Source organism: Squalius cephalus, assembly GCF_949319135.1.
Source record: "Squalius cephalus genome assembly, chromosome: 3".
In the NCBI taxonomy this organism is placed as follows: Eukaryota; Metazoa; Chordata; class Actinopteri; order Cypriniformes; family Leuciscidae; genus Squalius; species Squalius cephalus.
This window is the reverse complement of record NC_137124.1, coordinates 48,628,148-48,653,028: the sequence shown is the minus strand read 5'-3', so window position 1 is coordinate 48,653,028 and position 24,881 is coordinate 48,628,148. Positions and strand designations below refer to the sequence as shown.

Here is a 24,881-nt window from a genome sequence, read left to right as displayed (position 1 = left end):
GCGAGGTAAGAAGACAAGCATTTTGTTGAGAACAATGGGCCAACGAAAGGTTGTGAATGCTCATGTTTTGTCAGGTCTTGAAGTGTCTGGCATGGGTGCTGAAGATTTTATAGAGCTTCCTGATGTTTTGACTCAAAGAACTATACCTGTGTCTACACTTAATATTCCACGACAAGCAGATATTGATCCATGGCCGTATTTGAAGGATGTAATACTCCATGATATTCATGCAAATGTAGATCTGCTTATTGGAACTGACGCCCCTAAGGTTTTGGGAAGCCGTGGGAAGTAATAAATAGCCTAGATGAGGGCCCATACGCTGTCAGAACCAGGGTTGGCTGGGTCATTAATGGTCCTCTTCATGGTGGAAGCTGTAGAGGTAAGAGTGGCTATTCTGCTGTGACAGCAAATCGCATCTCTGTTGAACACCTGCAAGAAATGCTTGTTAAGCAGTATCACCATGACTTTAATGAAAAATCATCAGAAGAGCAGATTGAAATGTCCAGAGAAGATATTAAGTTCATGGATATTGTCAGTAGCACAGCAAAACTAATTGGAGGTCATTACTGCATTGACTTGCCATTCAGAAAGGAAAATGTAACCCTGCCAGACAATCGTTATATAGCAGAGCAGTGCTTATGTAGCCTGAAAAGAAAGATTGACAGGAACAGTGTTTTTAAGGAGGAATATACCGCGTTCCTAAATGAAATAATAACACAGCGACATGCTGAGCCAGTTCCTCTTGACCAGCTGACACAGAGCAATGGGAAAGTGTGGTATATCCCTCACCATGGGGTGTATCATCCTCAGAAGGGCAAGTTAAGAGTTGTTTTTGACTGTGCAACCTCCTACAAAGGAACATCGCTCAATAGTCAGCTTTTGCAAGGCCCCGATCTCACCAACAGCCTCATTGGAGTTTTAGTCCGATTTAGGCAGGAGCCTTTTGCAATAGTGGCTGATATCCAATCTATGTTTCACCAGGTTCATGTCTCAAATAAGCACGTTAACTTTCTCCGCTTCCTCTGGTGGCCAGATGGTGACACTGCACAGGCTTCGCAGGAATACCGCATGAAGGTACATCTATTTGGAGCTGCATCATCGCCAAGCTGTGCCAATTATGCCTTGAGGAAAACTGCAGATGACAACGCAGAACACTTCCCTCCAGAGGTTGTGAGTACAGTGAAAAACAATTTTTATGTCGATGATTGCCTCCGTTCAATGGCCTCAGAAGAGGAAGCTAGGAAAATGATCCAGGATTTAACTGCACTTTGTCAGAAAGGAGGATTCACTCTGTCAAAGTGGGTCAGCAATAGTCGTCAGTGAAGGCCACAGAGCAAAAGACATGATGGAGCTGGATTTGGATACAGATCAACTTCCTGTTGAACGTACATTAGGACTACAGTGGTACGTTGAGACTGACAAATTTGGATTTAAGGCCTCAGCACAAGAGCAACCACAGACGAGAAGAGGAATTCTTTCGGTGGTCAGCTCCCTCTATGACCCATTGGGCTTCCTTGCTCCATTCAGCATGGTGGCTAAGTTGTTACTGCAGGAACTCTGTAAAAGAAATCTTGGATGGGACGAAGATATTCCCCATGTTCTCACTAAGCAATGGGCTGGCTGGTTGGAAGATCTCCACAAGGTGGCAAAGTTCAAGATTGACTGTTGCATTAAGCCTAATGACTTTGGCAACCCTGTCACTGTACAACTTCACCACTTCTCTGACGCCAGTGAGGTTGGGTATGGAGCTGTCTCTTACTTAAGACTGGAAAGGGATAATAAAGTGCATGTTGCATTTATGATGGGGAAGGCCAGAGTTGCTCCGCTGAAGCAGACAACAATTCCTCGCCTGGAGCTAACAGCTGCAGTCCTCGCTGTTAAAGTAGACCGCATGCTACAGAAGGAGTTGCAACTTAGGCTGGAGAAGTCAGTTTTCTGGACCGACAGCACAACAGTCCTTAAATATATATCAAATGAAAGCCGGCGATTCTATACCTTTGTGGCCAACAGAATTGCAGTCATCAGAGAGGCAACTGATGTTGATCAGTGGAGATATGTGGGGACGAAGGAAAACCCAGCAGATGAAGCGTCAAGAGGAATGAGGGCAGAAGATCTCCTGAACAGAAGGAGATGGATGATGGGACCTGATTTCCTTTATAAGTCCAAGGATGGGTGGCCTAAATTGGATGTAGACCTTCAGGTGATTCCTGGCGCTGACCCTGAGATCAAAAGGGACTTGACAGTGAATGCTGTTGTTAAAGACACAGACAATGCTATGAGCCACCTGATTCATTACTTTTCATCTTGGAAGAGATTGCAGGTAGCTGTAGCTTGGCTTCTTAAGATCAAGGATACTCTTGTGTTATTGGCACATAGGAGAAAGGAGCTTTATGCCTCTGCTGACCTCAGTATGGACACTACAGACTGTCATCAACAGGTGGAAAGCCAAATGCAGAGCTTTAAGGCTACGCTCAAAGGACAGAGTCTGACACCTCAAGATGTGACCAGGGCAGAGCTGTCAATCATCCGGTATGTACAACATCAACGGTTTAAGGATGAAATTACCTCGCTGCAGAGTGGTGTGAAATCCGTATCCAAGGACAGTCCACTGTACAGATTGGACCCAGTGATGGATGGTGAGATTCTCAGAGTGGGTGGTCGGTTAAGCAAAGCCTCACTGCCAGTGGAATCCAAGCGTCCTGTTATTCTGTCAAAAGACCTGCATGTATCAACATTAATTCTGCGCCACATTCATCAGCAGATAGGTCATGCTGGAAGAAATTATATGTTGTCCAGTTTAATGCGGAAGTATTGGATTGTAAATGCAAACTCTGCTGCTAGAAAGGTCATATCAGATTGTGTTGTTTGCAGACGCAACAGAGGAAGACTCCTTGAACAAAAAATGGCGGACTTACCTGCTGAAAGAGTGTTGCCTGCTGAAGCCCCTTTTACTCATGTTGGCATTGATTATTTTGGGCCCATTGAAGTTAAAAGAAGCAGATGTCTTCTCAAAAGATACGGAGTACTCTTCACCTGTATGACCAGCCGTGCTGTACACTTGGAAGTAGCATACACATTGGATACAGACTCCTGTATAAATTCAGTGAGAAGGTTCATCTGCAGACGAGGCCCAGTTTCAACTCTCAGGTCTGACAATGGAACTAACTTTGTTGGAGCCAGCCGTGAGCTCAAGGAGAGTCTGATTGCTCTGAATCATGGTAAAATTCAAAGAGCCTTTCTTCAGGATGGCATAGAATGGAGATTTAACACCCCATCAGCTTCCCATCAAGGTGGCGTTTGGGAGCGCCTGATTCGCTCAGTGAAGAGTGTTCTTACCTCAGTCCTTAAACAGCAGACCCTGGACGATGAAGCACTCCAAACAATTTTTTGCGAAGTTGAAGCAATATTGAATGATAGGCCTATTACAAGGGCCTCCGATGATTCAAATGACATGGAAGCTTTGACGCCAAATCACATTCTGTTGTTGAAAGGTAAACCAATTATGCCACCAGGATTGTTTGACAGAAATGATCTGTATGTCAGAAAAAGATGGAAGCAGATACAGTACATGGCGGAACTCTTTTGGAAGAGATGGATTTCTGAGTACCTGCCATTGATGCAACAGAGACAAAAATGAGCAGCACTAAGAAGAAACCTTATACCTGGAGATGTTGTTCTTGTGGCAGATGCTACAGCTTCAAGAGGATCTTGGATGATGGGGAAAGTTTTGGATGTCAGATCAGATGTGAATGGGGTTGTGCGCTCTGTCCGCCTCCAAACGAAGACCAGCATCTTAGAGAGGCCTGTGACGAAGCTGTGCCTGCTGCTGGAGGCGGCAGTGTGATCACATGAACTGACTCTCTCTCTTTCTCTTTGTCTGCCTCTATCATTCTCTTTCTTTCTCTTTCCTTGCAGGTGCGGCAAGACATCTGTGCCTGATATAGTTAGAATATATAGTGTGTAGCTCTGTTTTGAGAGTTCAGTAATTGTCATAATGCACAATTAGGGGCCGGAGTGTTGGAGCTACATTAGTTTGCTTTCAGTAGTGGTAATTTTGTTAATTGATTTATTTACTATTATAATTTTGCTCACATTAGTAATATATATTTTGGTAATATTCTTTTGTTGTTTGTTTAGTTAATTGTTTTATTTATATGTTTAGTCTTTATTTTTTGGTTAGTTTACTAACTACAATGTTTGATTTAGACACCTGAGGGCAGTAGTGGGCACAGGTAAAGGTGAATATAGGTAGGAAGTGGGAGGTGATCTGTAGCACCTGGGTAATGGGCATATGGTTTTTTACCAGCGTGAGAGATGATGTATTGTTTTGCTCAGTTGGAAAGATAAATCAGCCACAACTTTGAATCAGCCTGGAATTGGACTCATTTCTTGCCTGCGTGCATCACCTGCCCAGGGTGCTATAAAGGTTGTCGTTTGAAGTTTGATTTAAGTTTTTTTTTTTTTTTTGACAAACGACCACTACAATTAACAATGGTTTTACTACGGTAACCATACACACATGACTAATTACAGGTGCATCAAGAGCACAAATCACAAATTATTTTAGAGGTCGTGAAAATGTATTCATATTTAGCATATTAATGATGCATTCACCATCTCATATATCACAACACACTGCTTCTGTTCATGAATGCAGTTTACATGCTAAATATGCATTGTGCAATAACAGAATCACAGTTATCTTCTTTATTTTGTTACAGTTCTGCGTCTATAATATGACAAATCCATGAAGCCTTGCTGCAAGAGAATTGTTATTGTTCCCCTTTGTCCCACAGATCCTGTTTTTACCTCAAGTTCTCTCAATTTCTTTCTCCTAAAGCTTCACTGTCTTCAAGTAAGTATTGTTACTCTATTCTTTATTTTTCTTTCACATTACTCTCTCTCTCTCACTGTCCAAAACATTTTTAAAAATGTAGTTTTTAATTTGCAAAAGTTTTACCTATTGGGGTACAACAACACTGGCAGCCCTTTAAAAAAATTAACAATGGTTTTACTACGGTAACCATACACACGACTAATTACAGGTGCAGTGAGTGCTCAAATCACAAATTATTTTAGAGGTCATGAAAATGTATTCACCTCATATATCAACCCAAAGTGCATGCTTTTAAAAGTAAAAAGTATTGGTATCAGCGTTATTGAACCCTTTATTTACTTGGTATCGGATCAATACCAAATTTTGCAGTATCCAGTGTACTTTCTGTTCTGTGGTGTGCAATCTCACTATCTCTTTCTCATATTTTATGCAGTCCTATAACAAGCTGTCGTTAATAACATTGTCATATTGTCTTCCTCTCTTCCAGAAGCCTGGTGTCTTCAAGTAAGTATTGATTTTTTTATTATTTAAATCTCGTCCTGCTTTGTTTGTGTGAAAGAAGTACTTCTCAAAATCTGTTTGTGTCTTTGTCACTCTCTCTCTTACTCTATCTATGATAGAAATGCCAGGCCAAGGGTCAACAAGGAGAAATTGTATGGTTTTCCATACAGAAATGAATGTGGCCTGCAAAACTTGCAACACATGCAAGGAAGAACAGCCACATAAGCTGAGGCTAAAAAAAAACTAAAAAAATTTGATCAGAAGAGGGAGAGCTGGGTGGATATGCAGAAAAAAAATCGGACCACCTCTCATATCCAGGATGAAGCTGTGTTGTTGGTATGCGATTGCTTTCATTGTTTTTATGCAGGTTACGCAGGTTATTTTCCAAATGTTGCTATATATATTTTCAAATAATACATGTTACTTTGTATGTATGTGTCCTTGTATTTTTAGCTTGAAAAATTGCAGGCACTGGGTTTAAGGGGGTTTTTACTTTTGTCTAAGCCTGGAAAAAAGCCGAATGCTTGGGTGTCTGAGGTTTTGGCACCCCGCTGTCAGCTGAATGTGACATCACATACATGCCTCAAAAGAATTAAGGGCCTGTATGATATTGTTATTCAAGGTAAGAATATTCTGTTATTTTATTTTTTTAAATGTCCTGTATTTGATGCTGTCACAGGTAAGGCTGTGGTTGCCTTCTCTTGACTAATAGATCATTCAGATTATCATTGATGGTTTTCGCTTACAATTAAAACTGGTCCTAGCAGAGTAACTTCACGATAGCCTATATTTTATTATTTGTTTGTTTATTAAGAACTATGACATTGAATTGGAAGACAAGGTAATTAGCCATGCTATAATTTTAATTACAAAATTCCAGTAGAAAAAAATGGCACAATTGGTCAACCACCAGACTAACTCAAACATCCATCACATGTCTTAAGAACATTCACCTATTAAATCAATACTGCTTGGTAGAAGTAGTTTGGTAGAACAGCACTTGTTAGGTCTATACACATCTCTTTTTGCTACTACGGCTGCAACCAACGATTATTTCTACTGTCGTTTTTTTTCCCTTAAATTAATCGATTAGATGTTTGTTCTATAAAATGACATAAATTTGTGAAAAAGGTTGATCAATGTTTAATAATTCTGTACTTCTACAATGTAGGCTGGACCCCACAAGTTGCTGCAGAACAACTTAATGAACCTTCATCAGCAGCCCCAGTTGAACCCCCAGCAGGACCACCAATGGTCACACCAGATCAACAGGAAACAGTGGCCCTGCTTAATCCCCCAACAGCTCTAATGGGACCCCCAGCAGCACTTATTGAACCACCGAAGTCCCCAATTGGACAGTCAGTGTCCCTTTTAGCACCCTCAGTACAACCACAGCAGCTATCCCAGAACCTGGGGAAAAGACCCCACTCCCCAGAAGAACCTTCAGAAGCCTCCCCAGTTTCTCTTGAAAAAGGTAAGCAAAATTGAAATTGTATTGAAAATAAGTTGTAAGCCCCACAAAACCATTCTCTTACTTTGTGTAATGTGAAACTAAACAAATTCAGAGTCCAGAAACATTTATTATTATTATAATCCTAAAATAAAATTACACAACTGTTTTCAACATTGATAATAATAATAAATTACACAGTGTGTCCGTGAGCAAGGCAGTGAAGGCACTTTACTCCAGGGGCTCCAGAGGGATTGTCCCTGTAAGTGCACTGTAAGTTGCTTTGGATATAGATATAGATAGATATAGATATAGATATGAGTGTTTATTGAGCATCAATTCATCATATTAGAATGATTTCTGAAGGATCATGTGACACTGAAGACTGGAGTAATGATGATGAAAATGCAGCTTTGATCACAGGAATAAATTACGTTTAAAAATGTAATCAAATAGAGAACAGTTCTTTTAAATTGTAAAAATATTTCACAATATTACTGTATTTGCTGTATTTTGAATCAAATAAATCCTTGGAGCCTTGGAGACCGGAAGTCTTCTTTTAAAACATTAAAAAATCTAACCGTTCTAATGATTTTGGCCACCACTGTACAGTATATACATTTTAAAACGATTATATGATTAGAACCTCTCATCAAATTCCATGAACTGCTGCTGTTGTCATTACTTCATTACTTCAATAATGCCTGTGTTTGCCCATATTTAGGACATTGTTTGGGTGTTTTGGTGTCTTCCTATTCATGGTCCACAATATATTGAATCACTATCGTTATTGCAATATCTCCTTGTGCAATATCATAGGAAAATGTTGCAGAAAGTATGCAATATTTTGTTTATTTTGTGGAGAGAGGCATCCATTGATTCGATTTAGAGGCGAAAAATATCAGAAATGGGGCCAATCAACTTTTGTGTTTTTACATATGTTGAAGAATGTCTAAATTAATATCGTTATCACAATATTCATGATCAATATTCCAATATCACATTTTGTCAATTTCGTGCAACCCTAATTCCCATAGACACTTTGATGGAAATTGATTTGCAAGATCAACTTGTCTATTCAAGGTTATAAAGTTGTGGAATGATAGGCTATTTTCAGCTGTGATTACTTCACTGTGATGTGATGACATTATTCCAAACTGATTGTACAAGTCCTTCAGCGGCTTTAGCCTGCTAATAGCAGAACCTGGTTATCCTTAAAGGAATAATTCACCCATAATGCATAATTTATGTATCAAGTGCTCACTGTGTTCTGCCTTCAATTCCTGAAACAAAGTTTTAGTTGTTCATGGAAAGACATTTTGACAAATAAAGCCCAGTCTTCATTATAAACTGTGCTTAAATATTTTTTTTTACATATTTTAAATGTTTCCCTGTGTTTAACAGATGAAGTTGTGGAAGGAGGCTGCCCTGCTCCCACTACTGTGCGGCCAAATAAAAGGAAAGGTGTGTTGATGTACTGCTTGTCCAGCTTTCTGTATAGGAGTGTGGACTGAATGCCACAAAATTGATGAGTATGAGCTGCAGTATCTAGCTACAGCCTTATTGCAATTATCTGGCAACATAATAGCATACATAGTCAGAAAGTAAAATACATGTTAATATTTGGTTTTTAAAACCATTCATGTACATAATAAACATCTAGATATTTGTACTCAGATCTCTAATATGTTCTGAAAAACCTACAATAAAGTCTGGAATTTTGAAATGTGTAGGAAACCTGGTTGTATTATTCGAAAAGGGGTCTGTCTAAAGAGCACTTTTTTAAGCACTTTCTAAAGGTCTCTCTCTCACCTTAGAAAAACATTTTGACAAATAAAGCCCAGTCTTCATTATAAACTGGTTGACATGGATGCAACATTTTGCACATTTAAAAAAAAATATTATTATTTTTTTTACATATTTTAAATGTTTCTCTGTATTTAACAGATGAAGTTGTGGAAGGAGGCTGCCCTGCTCCCGCTACTGTGCGGCCAAATAAAAGGAAAGGTGTGTTGATGTACAGTACTGTGTGTAAATCCATACATTGGAATTGATATTAATTGTTGAGTCTTCATGAAGGCTGTATTTGCATTTGTAAGTGGCTGTGGCCTATTAGGTTTGGCCAATGTCCAAATGCATATGTTCATTTGTTTATTTAACAGTAGGGCTTGAACAACTAATCAAAATCTTACCGAAATCGCAATATGGCCTACTGCAATTTTCAAATCATAGGAGGTGCAATATTTGTTAAAGGCAAAATTTGTGTTAAAATACCGTTTTGAATTAAATATTGTGCTGCTGCAGAGATGTCCTGGCCTACACATCATATTCTACAGCTCTTTGTTAGATTCAAATCCTTGCAAAAATCACACCATAATCATTTAAATTTGTTGTTATTACCTTGTTTAACAGATGAAGTTGTGGAAGGAGGCTGCCCTGCTCCCGCTACTGTGCGGCCAAATAAAAGGAAAGGTGTGTTGATGTACTGCTTGTCCAGCTTTCTGAATAGGAGTGTGGACTGAATGCCACAAAATTGATGAGTATGAGCTGCAGTATCTAGCTACAGTCTTATTGCAATTATCTGGCAACATAATAGCATACATAGTCAGAAAGTAAAACATTTTTTGGTTTTGGTTTTGGTTTTGACAGTCAAAAGCATGTTAGTCTGCTATGAGAAAGCGATTAACGATTCCCAGTCAGCACAATAGAGATTAATTTGAATTCATGGATTTAACTTGTATTTGTATTTGTTTGCCTATATATTTATCACAACTGCCCAACCCTAAAGTTTGTGTTGATTACACACTGTAAGCCCTTACAGGTTGATTGAACTTAAAAAATTTATGGAAACTCGTTGCCCTAAAAAAGTTAATTTTGTATTGTTGAAAGAACAGCATATTTTAAGTTTAATGTACTTAAGATTTCAAATGCATTTAATTGAAAACTTTTAGTTCATTGAACTAACAGTTTTTAATGCAGTGCAATTTAAATTTTAGGTACATTAAACTTAAAATATGCTGTTCTTTCAACAATACAAAATTAACTTTTTTAGGGCAACGAGTTTCCATACATTTTTTAAGTTCAATCAACCTGTAAGTAAAGGCTTACAGTTATGCACAGAAAACATATGTGAAACCTAATCTGGATGAATGTTGTGAGTAGACAGAACCCAAAACTTTAATTTAAATATAGCTATTTACTGTAAATGATTTAATAAAGATACATCTGCATAACAAATAAGGACAAAGGATAACAATAATTGATTTGAACTCACAATTTATTTGAATTCACTTATCAAAATCAGTTTTCAAAGACTGACAAAAACAGTGAAATATATTAAGTACCAATTACCCAATTTTAAATCTTTAAAACTTTTTCAAATATTTAACAAGCACAGTGTTGTTATACTGTATTAATAAGGTACATGAATATTTGTCCAACCCTAAGGCATAGTTCAATGAAGGGGAAAGTTTTTTTATCTAACGATTCTGAAAGAGAACCAGAAAAAAATGCATTTACTGTACCTGTTTACATGGTAAGCTGGTTTGTAACAGCCAGAATCTTGCCCTTCAACTCCTTCTTTCCTAAACCTAGCAAAACTTGCTGAATGAAAAGAAAGGTGTTGCCCATGCACTTTGGGTAGTCTAGGTGCTAGACTAGGTAGTGCAAGGTGCTAGGTAGTCTGTTGTTACAATTTAGACAACATACACCAGGCCAGGGGCCTCATTTATAAACGTTGCGTACGCACAAAAGAAGGCGTACGCCGCTCTCTACGCAATAATTGGTATTTATAAAAAGCAAACTTGACGGGAAAATGTGCGGTCCTTCACGCAAGCTCTCACCCAGGCGTACGCACAAAAACGGGTGAAATGAGAAATGGCGACACCGTCGGCAGATGGAAGAAACACGTGAAAGTGTGTGAAACTGTAGACCGTTGTGTAAAAGAAATGGCAATACTGCCTCTCATAAATAGCCTAACATGAAGACTTCACAAAGCAAGTCTTATTAACAGCCTACACGAACAGCCGTTTGATCAATCTGCAGTGTAAAACAAAATCCAACGAAAATTACAACAGAAATGCAAATGAACACATATTTGCGAAAAGAAAAGTGAAATAGGCCTATGTTCTGCAATAATTGGCATATTATGCAAATCATCCTTATGAATAATATGGTAAACAGAACGAAATAATGTACAAAACTGATATTCTCGTCAATGTGTCCGTCTGGCGGAGCAGATAGATGCAAGATAGACAGATAGATAGATAATTAGGGAGATATATAGATAGATAAATAGATGTATTAATTGTCCACTGGGGAAAGTTATTTTCATAGTAAAAAATTCTTCATCAGCTACGGAATCATGGTATTCATGCAAAGCCTATATGCCTTTAGTTTGTTTTATTTTTATAAAATAATGTATGACGTAGGCTATGTCTCAGCCATTCAGAAAGCTGCAAGAAATTACATTTGCGCTGAACTATTTCCCATTTCCACGTAGATTATAACCGACATCAGTAGCCAAGCTTGTCACACTCTGGCGATGGAGCGCTATAAACGCTTTTTTGCCTCGACTTTGATGTCCGACCATTTCTTTTTTTATTTCGGCCACAGTCCGAGGTTGTGAAGCTACAGCATTTACGGCGTCTGCAACCTTTTGCCACTCAAGTGCCTTTTTGGCATTAGTAATGCCCACACTGTGCCCTTCAAACAACATTTTTCTCCTCTTTTCCACCTCGCCAATGATAACTTCTACTTCACATTGAGTGAAGTTATGTTTTTTGATTTCCTCTCTGTGTTTGCCATGATTTCGCAATCGATGAATATTAATTTGTGGGCGTTTCACAGACTATTTATGGGCAACTATGGGCGTGACATGAAGCTGCAAAAGCTGCGCTACATTTAGAATTGATTGTGATTTATTAAGGGAAAACTGCGTAGGATGTGCGTGCGCACAGTTTTATAAATCTGAATATTTCTGTGCGTACGCACGTCCTATGTTTCTTCCGTACGCCACTTATGACGCAAATCCTACGCAAAGTTTTATAAATGAGGCCCCTGGTGTCTTCTTTTTGGTTTAACTTACGCAAGTTTAACAAAAAAGAAGACACATGGCCTGGGATATGTTGTCCAAATTGTCCATTACAACATTCCCCTCTAAGATGATTCCCACCGAGGATGGGTGGAGATGGATGGACAGGGGTTGCAGAGCCACATCTTCATTCATCTTCACATGTTGGTACGAGTCTCCATCATCAGAAGCCTGGACAAGAGATTGGAGATTACTAAAATACATTTTAGCAGTGTACAGTTTTTTTCTAGATATTAATTTTATTGGACATTTTTTTGTTTAGTTGAATGCAAGCATAATTTTTTTTATTTTATTTTTTTTATTATGTACACAAGTGCATCCAGGAATTCAGTTATATTTATACATTAAGCATGTTTTTCATGTCAAGACATGAATTAAAATTTCTCCTGAATGATTTAAAATCCACTCATTTCATTCAACATTTATGTAAAATATAACATTGTTTTTAGTTTTTTTTTTTATTGTTCTACTAGCATAAATGCACAGTAAGGTTTACATATTTCCAGCTGAAAATATTATAATAAACCTATGACATGCATTAATAATACTTACAAAGCATGCTTTGAAGAACTCAGTTGGGTCATCACCAAGAAGTATTGGAAGCCCTCTTATGGCAATGCATCGCATGTCAACAAGATCAGAGGTCTGAGGTGTGGTGGTTGCAGAGAAAAATAAAACATTGTATCATTTGTCAACATGAAAGGAAGGCAATTTCTGTTAATCATAATTTTGACTATTGACTTTTGGAGAAAAACACAAAGTTGACAGCGAAACTTAGCTTCAAATTTTCCCTTCGACTGTTGTTTTTCAGTTGCTGTATGAAAACGGGATAAGTGTATTTTAAGGTTATTGAAAGACTTAAAACTATAAACATTCTTGATATAGGCATGGAAAAGTCTGGCTTCTTGCATGTCTCCCATGTTTAAGTCTGTAATGTTTTAACAAGTATCCCCTTTCGTCACAAGCAAATTTGAAATACTTACAGTTCCAGATCATCTTGATTAGCCTTGCTTTGAACTTGAATCTGCAGAGTAACAAAACACATTAGATTGCTTTTTACATGATAAGAATTTTTTTTTTTTTGATCTGTTATCTACAAAATTTATATCCAAAATAAAGTACTATCTAGCTATCCATTTATTTATTTATTTATTTATTTATTTAGCATGTCATGATACTAAACCCGCATTAACTGAAATGTAGGCCTACAAGCTAACACCACACTGATGAGCACGAGGTTGCATTTCTTTAAGACAACTAGCCATGGGCTAGTATTTCTTGCGGGCAGTCGACTTTCAATTTAAGCTATTTTGTTTAATACTTCACTCACAAAGAAATGTAAAAACTTCTAAAAGGTTAATGATAACGTTGCTCTTTATATAAAGTAACGTTATTAAGCCATGTTGAACATTTATAATATGGCAAAGCGCCAAGATGCAAAAACACCATCTAAAAAAGATATCGTTTTACACAACAGACAACATTATCGTTCATTTGTTTAATGAGAATTATTGATCAAAAAAGGTTAAGCATTAGATTTTAAATGTGACGATCCCAAAGAGCATGTCGTAACATAGAACTATTTAAAATTGTCGGTTGCGACTGATCGATGGCGAACGTTAACTAAACACAGCCTAAACTTACATTTAGTTTTACTGGCTAAATGTTATACATCTCATTTATCGATGTTTTATAATGTATTCGCTGTTTCAGACCAAAATGTAAAGTCTTAAACTCACCAACAAACGTGCATGATGAAAGTCCAGATGAACAGATGAAAATACGCGCTGCATCCATGTCTGACGTCAGTTCAAAGAGCCAATCAACATCTTCCTTGTATTGCGTTGCATTGACAACAGACTAAAATAAGCTAAGTTAAGTACATTCAATAGGCGGTATGCACTGGCGAGCATGACGTATTTCCGGTTTAATGTCAGGATGGTTGTAAACATCCGGTTATTGTCGAGTGAAGTGCTACCTATGCTACCATTGAATGCTTGTCGTCAAAAAACCCAAAACTGTTAATTTTCGTCGTTGTTGTGTTGTTTATGTTAATGTTTTTACTTGTACTTCGTCTTTACTGATAACGCGATGACATGTAAACGTACGAAATTGTCCTTTCAAAGGCGGGAAGACAGCTCTTCTAGCCACCACTGCTGTGTTCCGCTATGCACAGTGTCTGCAACATGCAATTCTTCTGTTAGTTTTTTTACTTTTCCCAAAGACATCGAATTACATAAACGGTGGGTGATTAACATCCGACGAGACAGGTTTCTTACAACAAACACACGAGTCTGCAGCCGACACTTTCAAAGTGAAGACGTGATAGAGCCTCCGACTCCAGCTGGGCGCAGACGTCTAAAGAAGGGAGCTGTTCCAGTGCTTTTTCAGTGGAACAATTTCAGTCTGCCAGCCCCACGGCCCGGAGTTTGGGAAAGGACCGAGCGTCCCAATACAGAAACCACGCACGATCCATCTGTGGAATTGGACCATCCTCCTCCTGACCATGACTACTGCGACAGTAGTGAACCTGCTGCGCTGGATATGTCTCTTAACCACATGGAAGAACTTCATGAAGAGATAGCAAGACTCCGAAACCTAATAGAGGAGATATCTATCAGCAACAAATTCTGCTTGGAGCGGTTTTCTGGATCAGATGATGACATAAGGTTCTTCACAAGGTAAATTAAAATGTCCTGTGTTTACACCTGTGTTTAATAGACGTTTTAGAGCTTTCAACATTTATTAGTATTATTAAGCCTATCTGTTTAAATGTTGCATGCGTGATGTGTGTGTTGTTGTAAGCTACTGGAAACCTTGAATTTCCCTCGTGATGAGAAAAGTATCTATTTAAAACTATCTAGATCTATCTACTAGTGCATTGTATTTTAAAATACTGAGAAGAGCAGTAAGCAAAAGGACTGATGTGTGTGGTCCAGTTTTTGACCTTAGTGCCTAAATGTACCAGGATGTTTACAGTAACTGTCAATACGGATGCTAACATGCTTGCAATTTAATGTAATGTAATGAAATGTAACACCTATGTCCCACAGGTTTGCAAGTCACGCCCACCTGATGGCCTTTTGGAAGCAGATAGAACCAGCCACCTGCAAGATGGTACGGGTGACAAGAGCACGAAGTGTAATGAAGAATGATGAGGTCCCTCACACCGGCAGTGCAACGGTGAATATATTTTACAGTTGTTCTTAGAAAGCAAGATATATTGCATAATCTTATCAAATCCTTACATCTAATTCTTTCTCTTTTCAGATTCTTCAACCCATTGATGAATTTTTTCTCTTTATGAATTACTTGTCATTGGGTCTGATGCAGAAGGATCTGGCCCACAGATTCAAAATCCACCAGTCGACTGTAAGCCGCATCATAAATACATGGGCTAACTTCCTGTATACTGTACTTGGGGCTGTGGGTATTTGGCTGGATGAGGAGACTGTAAAATCTCACATGCCAGAGGTTTTTCAGGGTTACTCTGATACACAAATTATTTTGGATTGTACCGAAATAAGTTGCCAAACACCAAGTTCTCTTCTCCTCCAGAGTGAGGTGTTCTCCAACTATAAATCACACTGTACATTTAAAGGATTAATTGGGATGGCCCCTCACGGCGCAGTAACCTTTGTGTCGTCTCTCTATGAGGGTGCCATCAGCGATAAAGAGATTCTGAAGCAGTCTGGCATTGTGCCTCTCTTAAACCCATCTATGGCCATAATGGTTGACAAAGGTTTCCTCGTAGAAGACTGTGTGCCCTGCAAAGTCCACATACCTACCTTTCTGTGTAAGAGAGCACAACTCTCTGAGCCAGAGGTCAGGAAGACACAATCTATTGCCAGACTGAGAGTCCATGTTGAGCGGCTCATTCGCAGGGTTAAGGAACATAAACTATTCGGCACAGAAATCCCTCTTTCATTGACGGGCAGCATTAATCAACTTTACACAGTCGCATGTCTTTTGGTCAACTATCAAAATGGGCCCTTGGTTAAAGCCTGGGCAACCAATGGCTAGTGTTGGCAGCACAACGTTAAAGGAGAAGTTCACTTTTAAAATGAAAATTCTGTCATCATATACTCACCCTCATGTTGTTTCAAAGCTGTATGAATTTCTTTCTTCTGCTGAACAGAAAGGAAGATATTTAGAAGAATATCAGTTACCAGACCGTTTTTGGGTCCCATTGACTTCCATAGTATATTTTTTTCCTACTATGGAAGTCATTGGGACCCAAAAACTGTCTGGTTACTGATATTCTTCTAAATATCTTCCTTTCTGTTCAGCAGAAGAAAGAAATTCATACAGCTTTGAAACAACATGAGGGTGAGTATATGATGACAGAATTTTCATTTTAAAAGTGAACTTCTCCTTTAAAGGGATGGCGTGTTCATTCATGCTCTCTCTCTCGATCGCGAACTGAGCTCGTTTGTAGCGGAATGAGTTTTCGAATCTTATTAATCTTATTAATCTTATCACTTATTTTACGATTTATTGTACAAAACTTATTTTTACTTATTTTACATTTATTTAATTTACAATTACAATTTATTTTACAATTTGATGTTACAATTTGTATATGTGATGATTAATATTACAATGTTGTAAATAAGACAGTTAACAAAATAAACTTTAAAATGATTGTACAATAATGCAACAATTCATGTGTCTGTTCAGTTACTTTTCATAGCGAGGTATTTGGGCATGTATGTGTTAAAGAAAAACAAATCACATCTCTCTTTCAGGGAGCCTAACACAGTGCTGTCTCGGTAAATGCGCTGCACGAAAATGTCATCGTGGGCACAAACAACAAAATCACACCATTCTATGCCTGTGAGGAGTAACTGTCCCTGGACTTGCCAATAATAACAATGGCTCTCCTTCAATTTGTGTAGGCCATGGTCAAATCTCAGGAACTTGCAGTCTATATAGCTGGCTACATTTGGGCATTTCATTTCAACCAGACCAAATGATGGTCGCTCAAGTGGGTCATAAACCAGTCCATCAGGCGATGCACCCAGCCAAGGTGCGTCCGGGTGCACGACTAGCCCACACTTGGTCAGATTGAGATTTTTTAGAACCGCATAGTCCTTCAATGCACCTGCTTCCATTTCTAGCCCCCTTTTCATTAGCGGTGTTTGTCTTGTCCCTCTGATAATTCTTTCTGCCAGTTTTTCTGCTGTGCTTGTACCTCTTACATGGCTTACCTCCCGGAAATGTGAAGCAGTCACTCTCTCCTTCCTCAGGGAATGCCACTCGGGTGTTGCACTTTGGCATCTTGTTGCTTCCTCAATCTGGTGTGACTGTGTCAAAGTCACAGACAGAGAACTGAGGTGCAGCTTTTCTTGATCCGTCATGATGGCGAATGAACACGCTGTTTGTTGTAGATGGTAACCTTCCAGTGGGACTTTTGGAAACGGTGGTGCATCCTCATGGATGACAACACTGTCAGGTGGAGGTGGTGGGTGTTGATATGACAGGATACTGCCAGTTTGTACCTTGCCAAAAATGGAGTCCACGAGTGGTTTGTCAGATGTGATGTTCATTCTGCAGATAAGGGGAAGAGAGTCTGGTTCCATGTCAGCATAGGCAGGTAGTGGGTTGAGGGTTGATGGGTCTGGTAGCTCACCACTGTATCCCTTGTAAAGTGTAGATCTGGAATAACAATATCAGGCCATTGTAGGATTCTTATAAATTCTATGTGTAACTGTATAGACTTTAGACTATCTAATAGTCGACTGCGTTGTGTATTTCGTCGTAGCGGTACAGCCTGATCATGACATTTGAGATAACCAAGATGTCACTACGCAGCAGGAAAAGTACACAGACTCACTAGGAAATACACCACTATCTAACAGCTATCAGTAACATATATTTTGAAACGCATTGTAATCTGCCTATTTAATTGGACTCTGCACACCTAATTCCGCTTGCCGAAGTAGCATCTGGTTTGGGCTTCACTACAACCATGGCATCCACAGGTCCTGGCTTCACTCCCTATTTATTTATGAAATGGTATTAGGAGAGATGCTAGTATGCATGTGATACAACTGTTTGGTATTGAAATGATACAAACCATTGTACGTGGTTTATGCCACTTCTGCTCGGTTTCAGTGCATGAAAGTACAGGAGGGACGACAGACATGCCACATTCAGAGTAATGGGCAGTCTGATAAAGTAAGGCAACCAAATGATTGCATATCCCACACCCAGCCACACAGGAACAGTAGCTTTTAACAAGCATAACTGGCTGTGAATCACGTAATGTCATCTGAAATACACAAAAGCATAATTTAATGTGTTTTGACAGAAGAGGGTCTACAGCAGCAGCAGTAGGAGCAAAACCAGTTCTTTCTTCTTTTTATTGGTGTACACTGAACTTTTTTGTGTATACTGCACAGAAAACTCTCTTAATTTGCATGACCATCAAACTTAATTTTAAAATCACGGATCCATAATTTTTTTCTGTTAGTCTGACATTTCCCAGGTTGCCAGATTGTGTATGAAATACACCCTACACATTTACTTCCTTTCAATTTAGCCTAAAACTTTCTGTCTTAAAACCTGGCAACCCAAAACCCAAATAAGGAAGTGGGTGGGTGCACACTGCTCAGCCACGGAAAGCAAGCGGGCTAGTTGAATAGCCTACTTCACAAGTAGCTGTTGTCAAATTGTTAGGGAATAAATTTTGTGATTAACACATAAACTGTTATTGAGTGTTGTTGATACACAATAGGAAACTTGTGTCCTTGGAACATCATAATCTGGCAGCAGCTTCGAAGTTTTGGAGGTGGTGGATACATAACTGGCATGCGTACGTTATGTTTAGGTAAGGTAAAAGCAACGATCGAAATGCAGTGTTGCAAAGAGTTGCTCAGGTTTTGCTCCTAATTCCTCTTGAAGAGTAGAAACATCAAGTACAAAAACAAGGAAGTTGGGCCTTATGTTTATAAAGAATGAAGTAAAGATGACAGGACAGTTTTGAGTAGAACAACAGCAGTTTGAAGAATAGCTGAGTGGAATATTTTACTGTCTTTGCAGTCATCAAGTCAGGCAAAAGTAGTAATTATTATAAACTCATTATTGTTTACATTTTAAACCGAACTCCAATTTGTTTAACAGACCCAACAACAAAGCATGGCAATTCCCACTCAGCTACCCTGTTCTGTATTAGGCTACCACTGTTCAGCTTTCGTGAAAACCATAAAGGTGGCTCTTAGAAATTGTAATCAAAGCTGAAATGTGGTAACGAGTCAAACTTTTGTTGAACGGAACCTTAAAAGTTCAACAGAACTTTGAACGTGTCTCTTAATCTAGTCCTACTTTCAGCTGGTGTGGTGGCTTTAGCTTCTTCATTGAGCGGTAGCAGTGGGCTCTCACAGATATCTCATTTGTTGCCCTGTTTTTACCTGATACTTTAATAAAAGTACAAACACACGAAGTGAGAGGTATATAATTAAACTTTATTTAAAGCATGATTAACCTGAAGCAGGACGGAGTCATGACTTAAAACACCAAAGCTAGACTTCTAGCTCTGGCTAGCTAGCGTTAGCAAATTACCTTCAAAGTTGCAAAGAAATGAAGAAACGTAAAATTTAAAGCCTTTATCTAATTTGCTACGTGGTGTCGTACTGGATGCCCGGACGATCCTCCGGATATCGTTAACAGACACTTTCGGCAACTCCAGCAAACACCTTGTGAACTTCGTCTCTGCCATCGTAAATGTCGACTGCCAGTGTTTAATGTTTTCTTCCGTTAACCGGAAATGTCCAAACATCCTCACGCCAATGCGGAAGTGATGCGTGCATAGAGCCCATTTAAACAATTCAATAGAATGAAAAGTATCATGCAAATCGTACAACAAACTAAAAACATGGAGTAATTGTGCAAACATTTTGGAGTTTAAGTTTATTGTACCTAAGTAGTTTAAATTAAAACAATTTCAGGGATAACAGAGTAAATTACCAGTGTTCAATACAACGGAAATACTTGAAAAAGTATTGGTGATTGGTATAACTGCTAAACATAGCAAATATTTGAAACTGAAAAAGTCTCACTATTTTTAGGGCCAAAAATGGAAGCAAGTGGAGTGGGAGCCGTGCAAACTCTGGTATGTACGACTTCTCATGGGTAAAACATAGCCAATTAATTTTAACATGCACAAACTATTGACATATGTTAGGTAACCCCACTAAAACACAGCTATTGGAAAACGGCTACAGGGGTCTTAATGTGTGTCTTTGTGTCTACAGTTCATCTGCAGAACCAAAACATCTAATTGCATATTTCCTTATTGTGTTACAGTGGAAAGAAGTGGCCATTGGAGTGGGTGGCGGATATGGACACTTGTTAGTGCTCCCATCAGGTGCCCCTTGAAGGTGCTGGAGCACTGTTAGTTTTTTTTTTGTTTGTTTTGTTTTTTTGTAATAGTTTGTTTTTCTTTCTTTCTTTCTTTCTTTCTTTTTTACTGTTGTGAATATAAACGCTTCTTGCGACTGGACCCTTTCATTGCCTCTTTCAGGTGTATTTCATTTTGCACTTTGTATTGGGTATTAATACTTTCATGTTTTACACTCCAATTATTTTCAGTTTTGAGTGGCTTTAGTTATGATTTGTCGTTGTTTACTGTGCTTTCATCAATAAAACATTGAGGAATTAATTGGTTCTTTATTTTCAGATACACTATTTATTGAATTGTACACTTCATTATATGAGCATCCAAGACAACATAAAATATATATGGGAATTTATTCAGAGAATAGTTTTATAAAAATAAAAATAAAAAAAAACATACGTAGCTTTTGGTCCTTAACTTTTCTCTATATAGAAACCATACTGTCTCTCCTATGAATAATACATGATGTCCTGTCAGTGTTGGGCTATTGAAACATATCAATCATCCACACTAATTATTTGATCACATATTTTGCCTACACATTTCATCTGTCAAACAATGGAAATGCCTTTGCATACAGCACCATGATTCTAAATGGCAACCTGTTATTCAACTATACAAAGCTTTTTTACATAAAGATTGACAAATTTGGGAAATAACAAAAAAATGTTTTAAATATATGTAAAACGTACTCGGTTACTAATGTAACCTCGGTTCTCTCTAGAAGAGGGAACGAGTATTGCGTAAGGTTAGCTTACGCATCGGGAAAGTCTTCTTTCTTCGAGATCTGAAGCCAAAAAATTATCCTTAATTTTGTATACATTGTCAACGCAGTGCAGCAGCCGACAGACCTAGGCAGGCTGTATAAGCGTGCTCATTGGCTGCTCGGCGGCAACTGCTTAAGCCTATCGGTGAGCGCTCTGAACGCGGCAACCAATGAGGGCGCTTCGCGCCCTCTACACCCTTCTAACCGTCAGAATGGGTGTGGCCAGCGTGTATATATTCAGCGCTCATAGACTAAAATTCTGGTTTTCGCAGTCTGAAGCGCAAAAGCTCGTGGCGCGACACGGCAGGTTACGCAATACTCGTTCCCTCTTCTAGAGAGAACCGAGGTTACATTAGTAACCGAGTACGTTCTCTTACGAGAGGTCTCTCGTATTGCGTAAGGTTAGCTTACGCATCGGGAACCCTTTGTCAACGCCGTGTGCGCCGAGCATCCAGCCCATGAATCCCAGGGAAACCGGGGAAAACACTCTGCTGGGAAATGTGGCCGGTCGGAGAGACGGGCCAGCGCAGTACAGGCACTTCATGCAGCATATGAAATAGAGCGGCGCGGCCGGTCTATAAACATATAACAGTACAAACAGTAGGGCCGGCAGAGCGAGCCCATACAGTACATAAGCACTCATAAGGGTAGGAGAAAAACGACATAGTCGGTCTCACATGAAGGGAAAAATTCCCGCGCGACAGAGAATAATACGGGCGGCCAGCAGCGCGGGCCAGCACCGACAACAGCGCGTAACGGGAAATAGGAAACAGAGCGGATCAGCCGGTCTGAGTCAAACACTTCACCCTGAGTATAGTACCAGAATAGCGCCAGCATATGAACGTAGTCTGCACACGAGAAATGGGCAGAGCATACATGTCACTTATGCTGACACAGTATTTTTGCCTGTAGGGCAGGAACTTCCAGGTTATAAAACCTCACGAATGTTGACGGGGAGGCCCAGCCCGCCGCCATACAAATACCGTGATTAGAAATTCCGCTGGACCAGGCCCACGACGAGGCCATGCCTCTAGTGGAGTGGGCTCTGATGCCCAGAGGGCACTGCAGGTGTCTGGAGGCATAAGCTGCTGCTATCGCGTCCACTATCCACCTGGACAAGCTCTGTTTCGAGGCGGCAAGACCCTTGGTGCGTCCGCCGAAGGAAACAAAGAGCTGCTCTGAACGCCTGAAAGCGGCGGAGCGCGTGATGTAAACTCTCAGCGCCCGGACAGGGCATAGGAGGTTATCACTGTCCCCACTGTCGGATGCTGGCAGAGCCGAGAGGGACATAACTTGTGCCCTAAACGGGGTTCCAATCGCTTTGGGGATGCAACCGTGTCTCGGTCTGAGAATGACTTTCGAGTCATTCGGCCCGAACTCAAGACATGCAGGGCTAACAGATAGCGCGTGCAAATCACCCACTCGTTTGACTGAAGACAGAGCTATCAGAAAAACGGTTTTAAGCGACAGATACTTTAGATCCGCGGATTCAAGCGGTTCAAAGGGAAAAGCCTCTAGGGCCGCTAGGACCAAGGACAGATCCCACGAGGGAACCGAGGGGGGCCGCGGGGAATTCATCCGTCTAGCTCCTCTGAGGAAGCGGATAATGAGCTCATTCCTTCCCATTGCCCGGCCGCGCGTCGTCTCAGCGAACGCTGCAATAGCGGCCACATATACTTTGAGCGTGGAAGGGGATCTGCCCTTTTCCAACAGCTCTTGTAAGAAGGAGAGCACCCGCGGGACCCCGCATGCGCGCGGATCCAAGTTTTTAGTAGCGCACCATTTAGAAAACACCGACCATTTAGACGCGTAGAGCCGTCTCGTGGAGGGGGCTCTCGACTGTGTGATCGTGTTCACGACCCCTTCTGACAGGTCAACGGGTATCCGTTGATCACCCATGCATGCAGCGACCAGCGCTCTGGATGGGGATGCCAGATCGATCCACCGGCTTGGGAGAGGAGATCCTTTCTCACCGGGATCGGCCATGGGGGTGAGTGCGACAGCCTCACTAGCTCTGGGTACCAAGTTTGGTTTTCCCATCGCGGGGCTATAAGCAGCACTGAGTGGTGCGTTTCTCTGATCCTCGAAATGACCTGTGGCAACAGGGAGATCGGAGGAAAAGCATACAGCGGGAGGCTGGGCCATGTCTGGGACAGCGCGTCCTCGCTCTTCGAATAAAACTTCGGGCATTGAGCATTGTCTTTCGACGCGAAGAGGTCGATTTCCGCTCTGCCGAATAGGCACCAGAGAAACTGGACTGTCTGGGGGTGCAGAGACCATTCTCCCGGGGGAATGTTGTCCCTGGACAGTCTGTCTGGACCGACATTCAGGTGGCCCGGCACGTGCGCGGCTCTCAGCGAGCGCAGCGAGCGGTAAGCCCACACGAGAAGGCGTTCTGTCAGCCTGCACAGATTCCTGGATCTGACACCGCCCTGTCGGTTCACATAGGATACCACGGACGTGTTGTCCGAGCGGACTAGCACATGGTGATCCCGTATGAATGGGAGGAAGCGCCTGAGCGCGTTCTCGACCGCTATCATCTCCAAACAGTTTATGTGGAGGCATTTTTCCCGGTCTGACCACAGGCCAAAAGCCGGTTTGCCCTCGAACAGAGCGCCCCAGCCTGAGGTGGAAGCGTCCGTCGAGATAACTTTGCGGTGTGAGATAGCTCCCATTGTCACTCCCCGCTGGTACCAGTCGGCCGCTAACCAGGGCTTCAGAGCTGAAACGCAGCTCTGAGTCACTCTGATGCGGATACCGCCGGAAGCCCATGCTCTGTGAGGCACTCGGGCATTCAGCCAGCGTTGTAGCGGGCGCATTCGTAAAAGACCCAGCCGAAGCACTGCTGCGGCTGAGGCCATACAACCCAGTAACCTCTGAAATGTTTTGAGAGGTACGGTGCTGCCCGGCCGGAGGGACGCGGCCAGGCGTCGAATGCAGCGCGCGCGCTGTGTCGACAGGCGGGACGTGTACTGATATACCTGACCGTCGAAGGCGAATCTCAAGAATGGCCTGTGACGGGGTATTATCAGGATCTGAAAAGCACGCGTCTTTTAGATCGAGAGATATAAACCAGTCCCTCGGGCGAATTTGCGCGAGAATTTGTCTGGTTGTGAGCATTTTGAACGGTCTTCTCATAAGAGCCTTGTTCAAACGTCTCAGATCCAAAATTGGTCTGAGAGCTCCGTCCTTCTTGGGAACGAGGAAATAACGGCTGTAAAAGCCCGACTCGCTCATGGAAGGGGAAACCGGTTCTATAGCCCTTTTGCACAGAAGTGTAGCTATTTCTGCTCGAAGTAGATGTGCTACTTCCCCATTCACTCTGGTCTCGATACGCGCTTGAAAGCGCGGAGGGCGGCGAGCGAACTGCAGAGTATAGCCCTGTTTTACTGTGCTTAGCACCCGTTCTGATGCGCCTGGAATAGCTTCCCACGCTTTTGCGTGTGCAGCCAGGGGCAGAATGGCCTCCGGGCTCCGATCGCCGCGCATCGCGGGCTCGAGAGCTCGAAACGGAGGGGCGGGCGCGGCGCGCGCGCTCTTGGTGCTTAGATACGGCGGATCGCACGCAGCGATAGCTGGCCGTTTTACACACAGTGTCCCGGTGGCTTTAGACGGGGAACATAAAGTGTGAGGCGCGACGCGCGATGGCGGCGTCGGGGGCGAAAATGTTCGTTAGTATGTGTGAGCGCTCGAGGGCGGGCACAGGACTTACATTCAGGGGCGGGCGCGGCGCGCGCGCTCTTGGTGGTTAGATACGGCGGATCGCACGTAGCGATAGCTGGCCGTTTTACACACAGTGTCCCAGTGGCTTTGGACGGGGAACATATAGTGTGAGGC

General features: G+C 41.2%; 2 protein-coding genes and 1 long non-coding RNA gene across 3 annotated transcripts; 1 reads left to right on the top strand and 2 right to left on the bottom strand.

Annotated features, from left to right (window-relative positions):
• Window positions 1-4,819: 4,819 nt before the first annotated feature.
• LOC307155268 (uncharacterized protein) lies at window positions 4,820-9,310 on the top strand (the record flags this gene model as incomplete). Its single annotated transcript, XM_079865830.1, has 8 exons — window positions 4,820-4,855; window positions 5,325-5,341; window positions 5,458-5,674; window positions 5,792-5,960; window positions 6,510-6,812; window positions 8,193-8,252; window positions 8,736-8,795; window positions 9,201-9,310. Exons 3-8 carry the CDS (start codon window positions 5,621-5,623, stop codon window positions 9,308-9,310), a joined length of 756 nt encoding a protein of 251 aa, XP_079721956.1. The 5' UTR covers window positions 4,820-4,855; window positions 5,325-5,341; window positions 5,458-5,620.
• Window positions 9,311-11,922: 2,612 nt separating this feature from the next.
• LOC307156241 lies at window positions 11,923-13,654 on the bottom strand. The gene is made up of 4 exons (XR_013820682.1): window positions 13,620-13,654; window positions 12,864-12,904; window positions 12,433-12,525; window positions 11,923-12,051 (listed from the first exon to the last, which is right to left on the bottom strand). It is a non-coding gene; the product is annotated as an uncharacterized lncRNA (long non-coding RNA).
• Window positions 13,655-16,555: 2,901 nt separating this feature from the next.
• Window positions 16,556-18,151, bottom strand: LOC307156560 (uncharacterized protein). The gene is made up of 3 exons (XM_079867982.1): window positions 17,960-18,151; window positions 17,804-17,880; window positions 16,556-17,538 (listed from the first exon to the last, which is right to left on the bottom strand). Exons 1-3 carry the CDS (start codon window positions 18,125-18,127, stop codon window positions 16,557-16,559), a joined length of 1,227 nt encoding a protein of 408 aa, XP_079724108.1. The 5' UTR covers window positions 18,128-18,151; the 3' UTR covers window position 16,556.
• Between the last annotated feature and the right edge of the window lie 6,730 nt (window positions 18,152-24,881).

Coding starts and splice junctions, on each gene's coding strand:
- LOC307156560 (XM_079867982.1), bottom strand. CDS start 18,127: ATGCTTGTTAAAAGCTACTGTTCCTGTGTGGCTGGGTGTGGGATATGC. Junction 17,881..17,959: donor GGCATAAACCACGTACAATG/GTTTGTATCATT, acceptor ATAAATAAATAG/GGAGTGAAGCCAGGACCTGT. Junction 17,539..17,803: donor ACTTCGGCAAGCGGAATTAG/GTGTGCAGAGTC, acceptor TTGTTATTCCAG/ATCTACACTTTACAAGGGAT.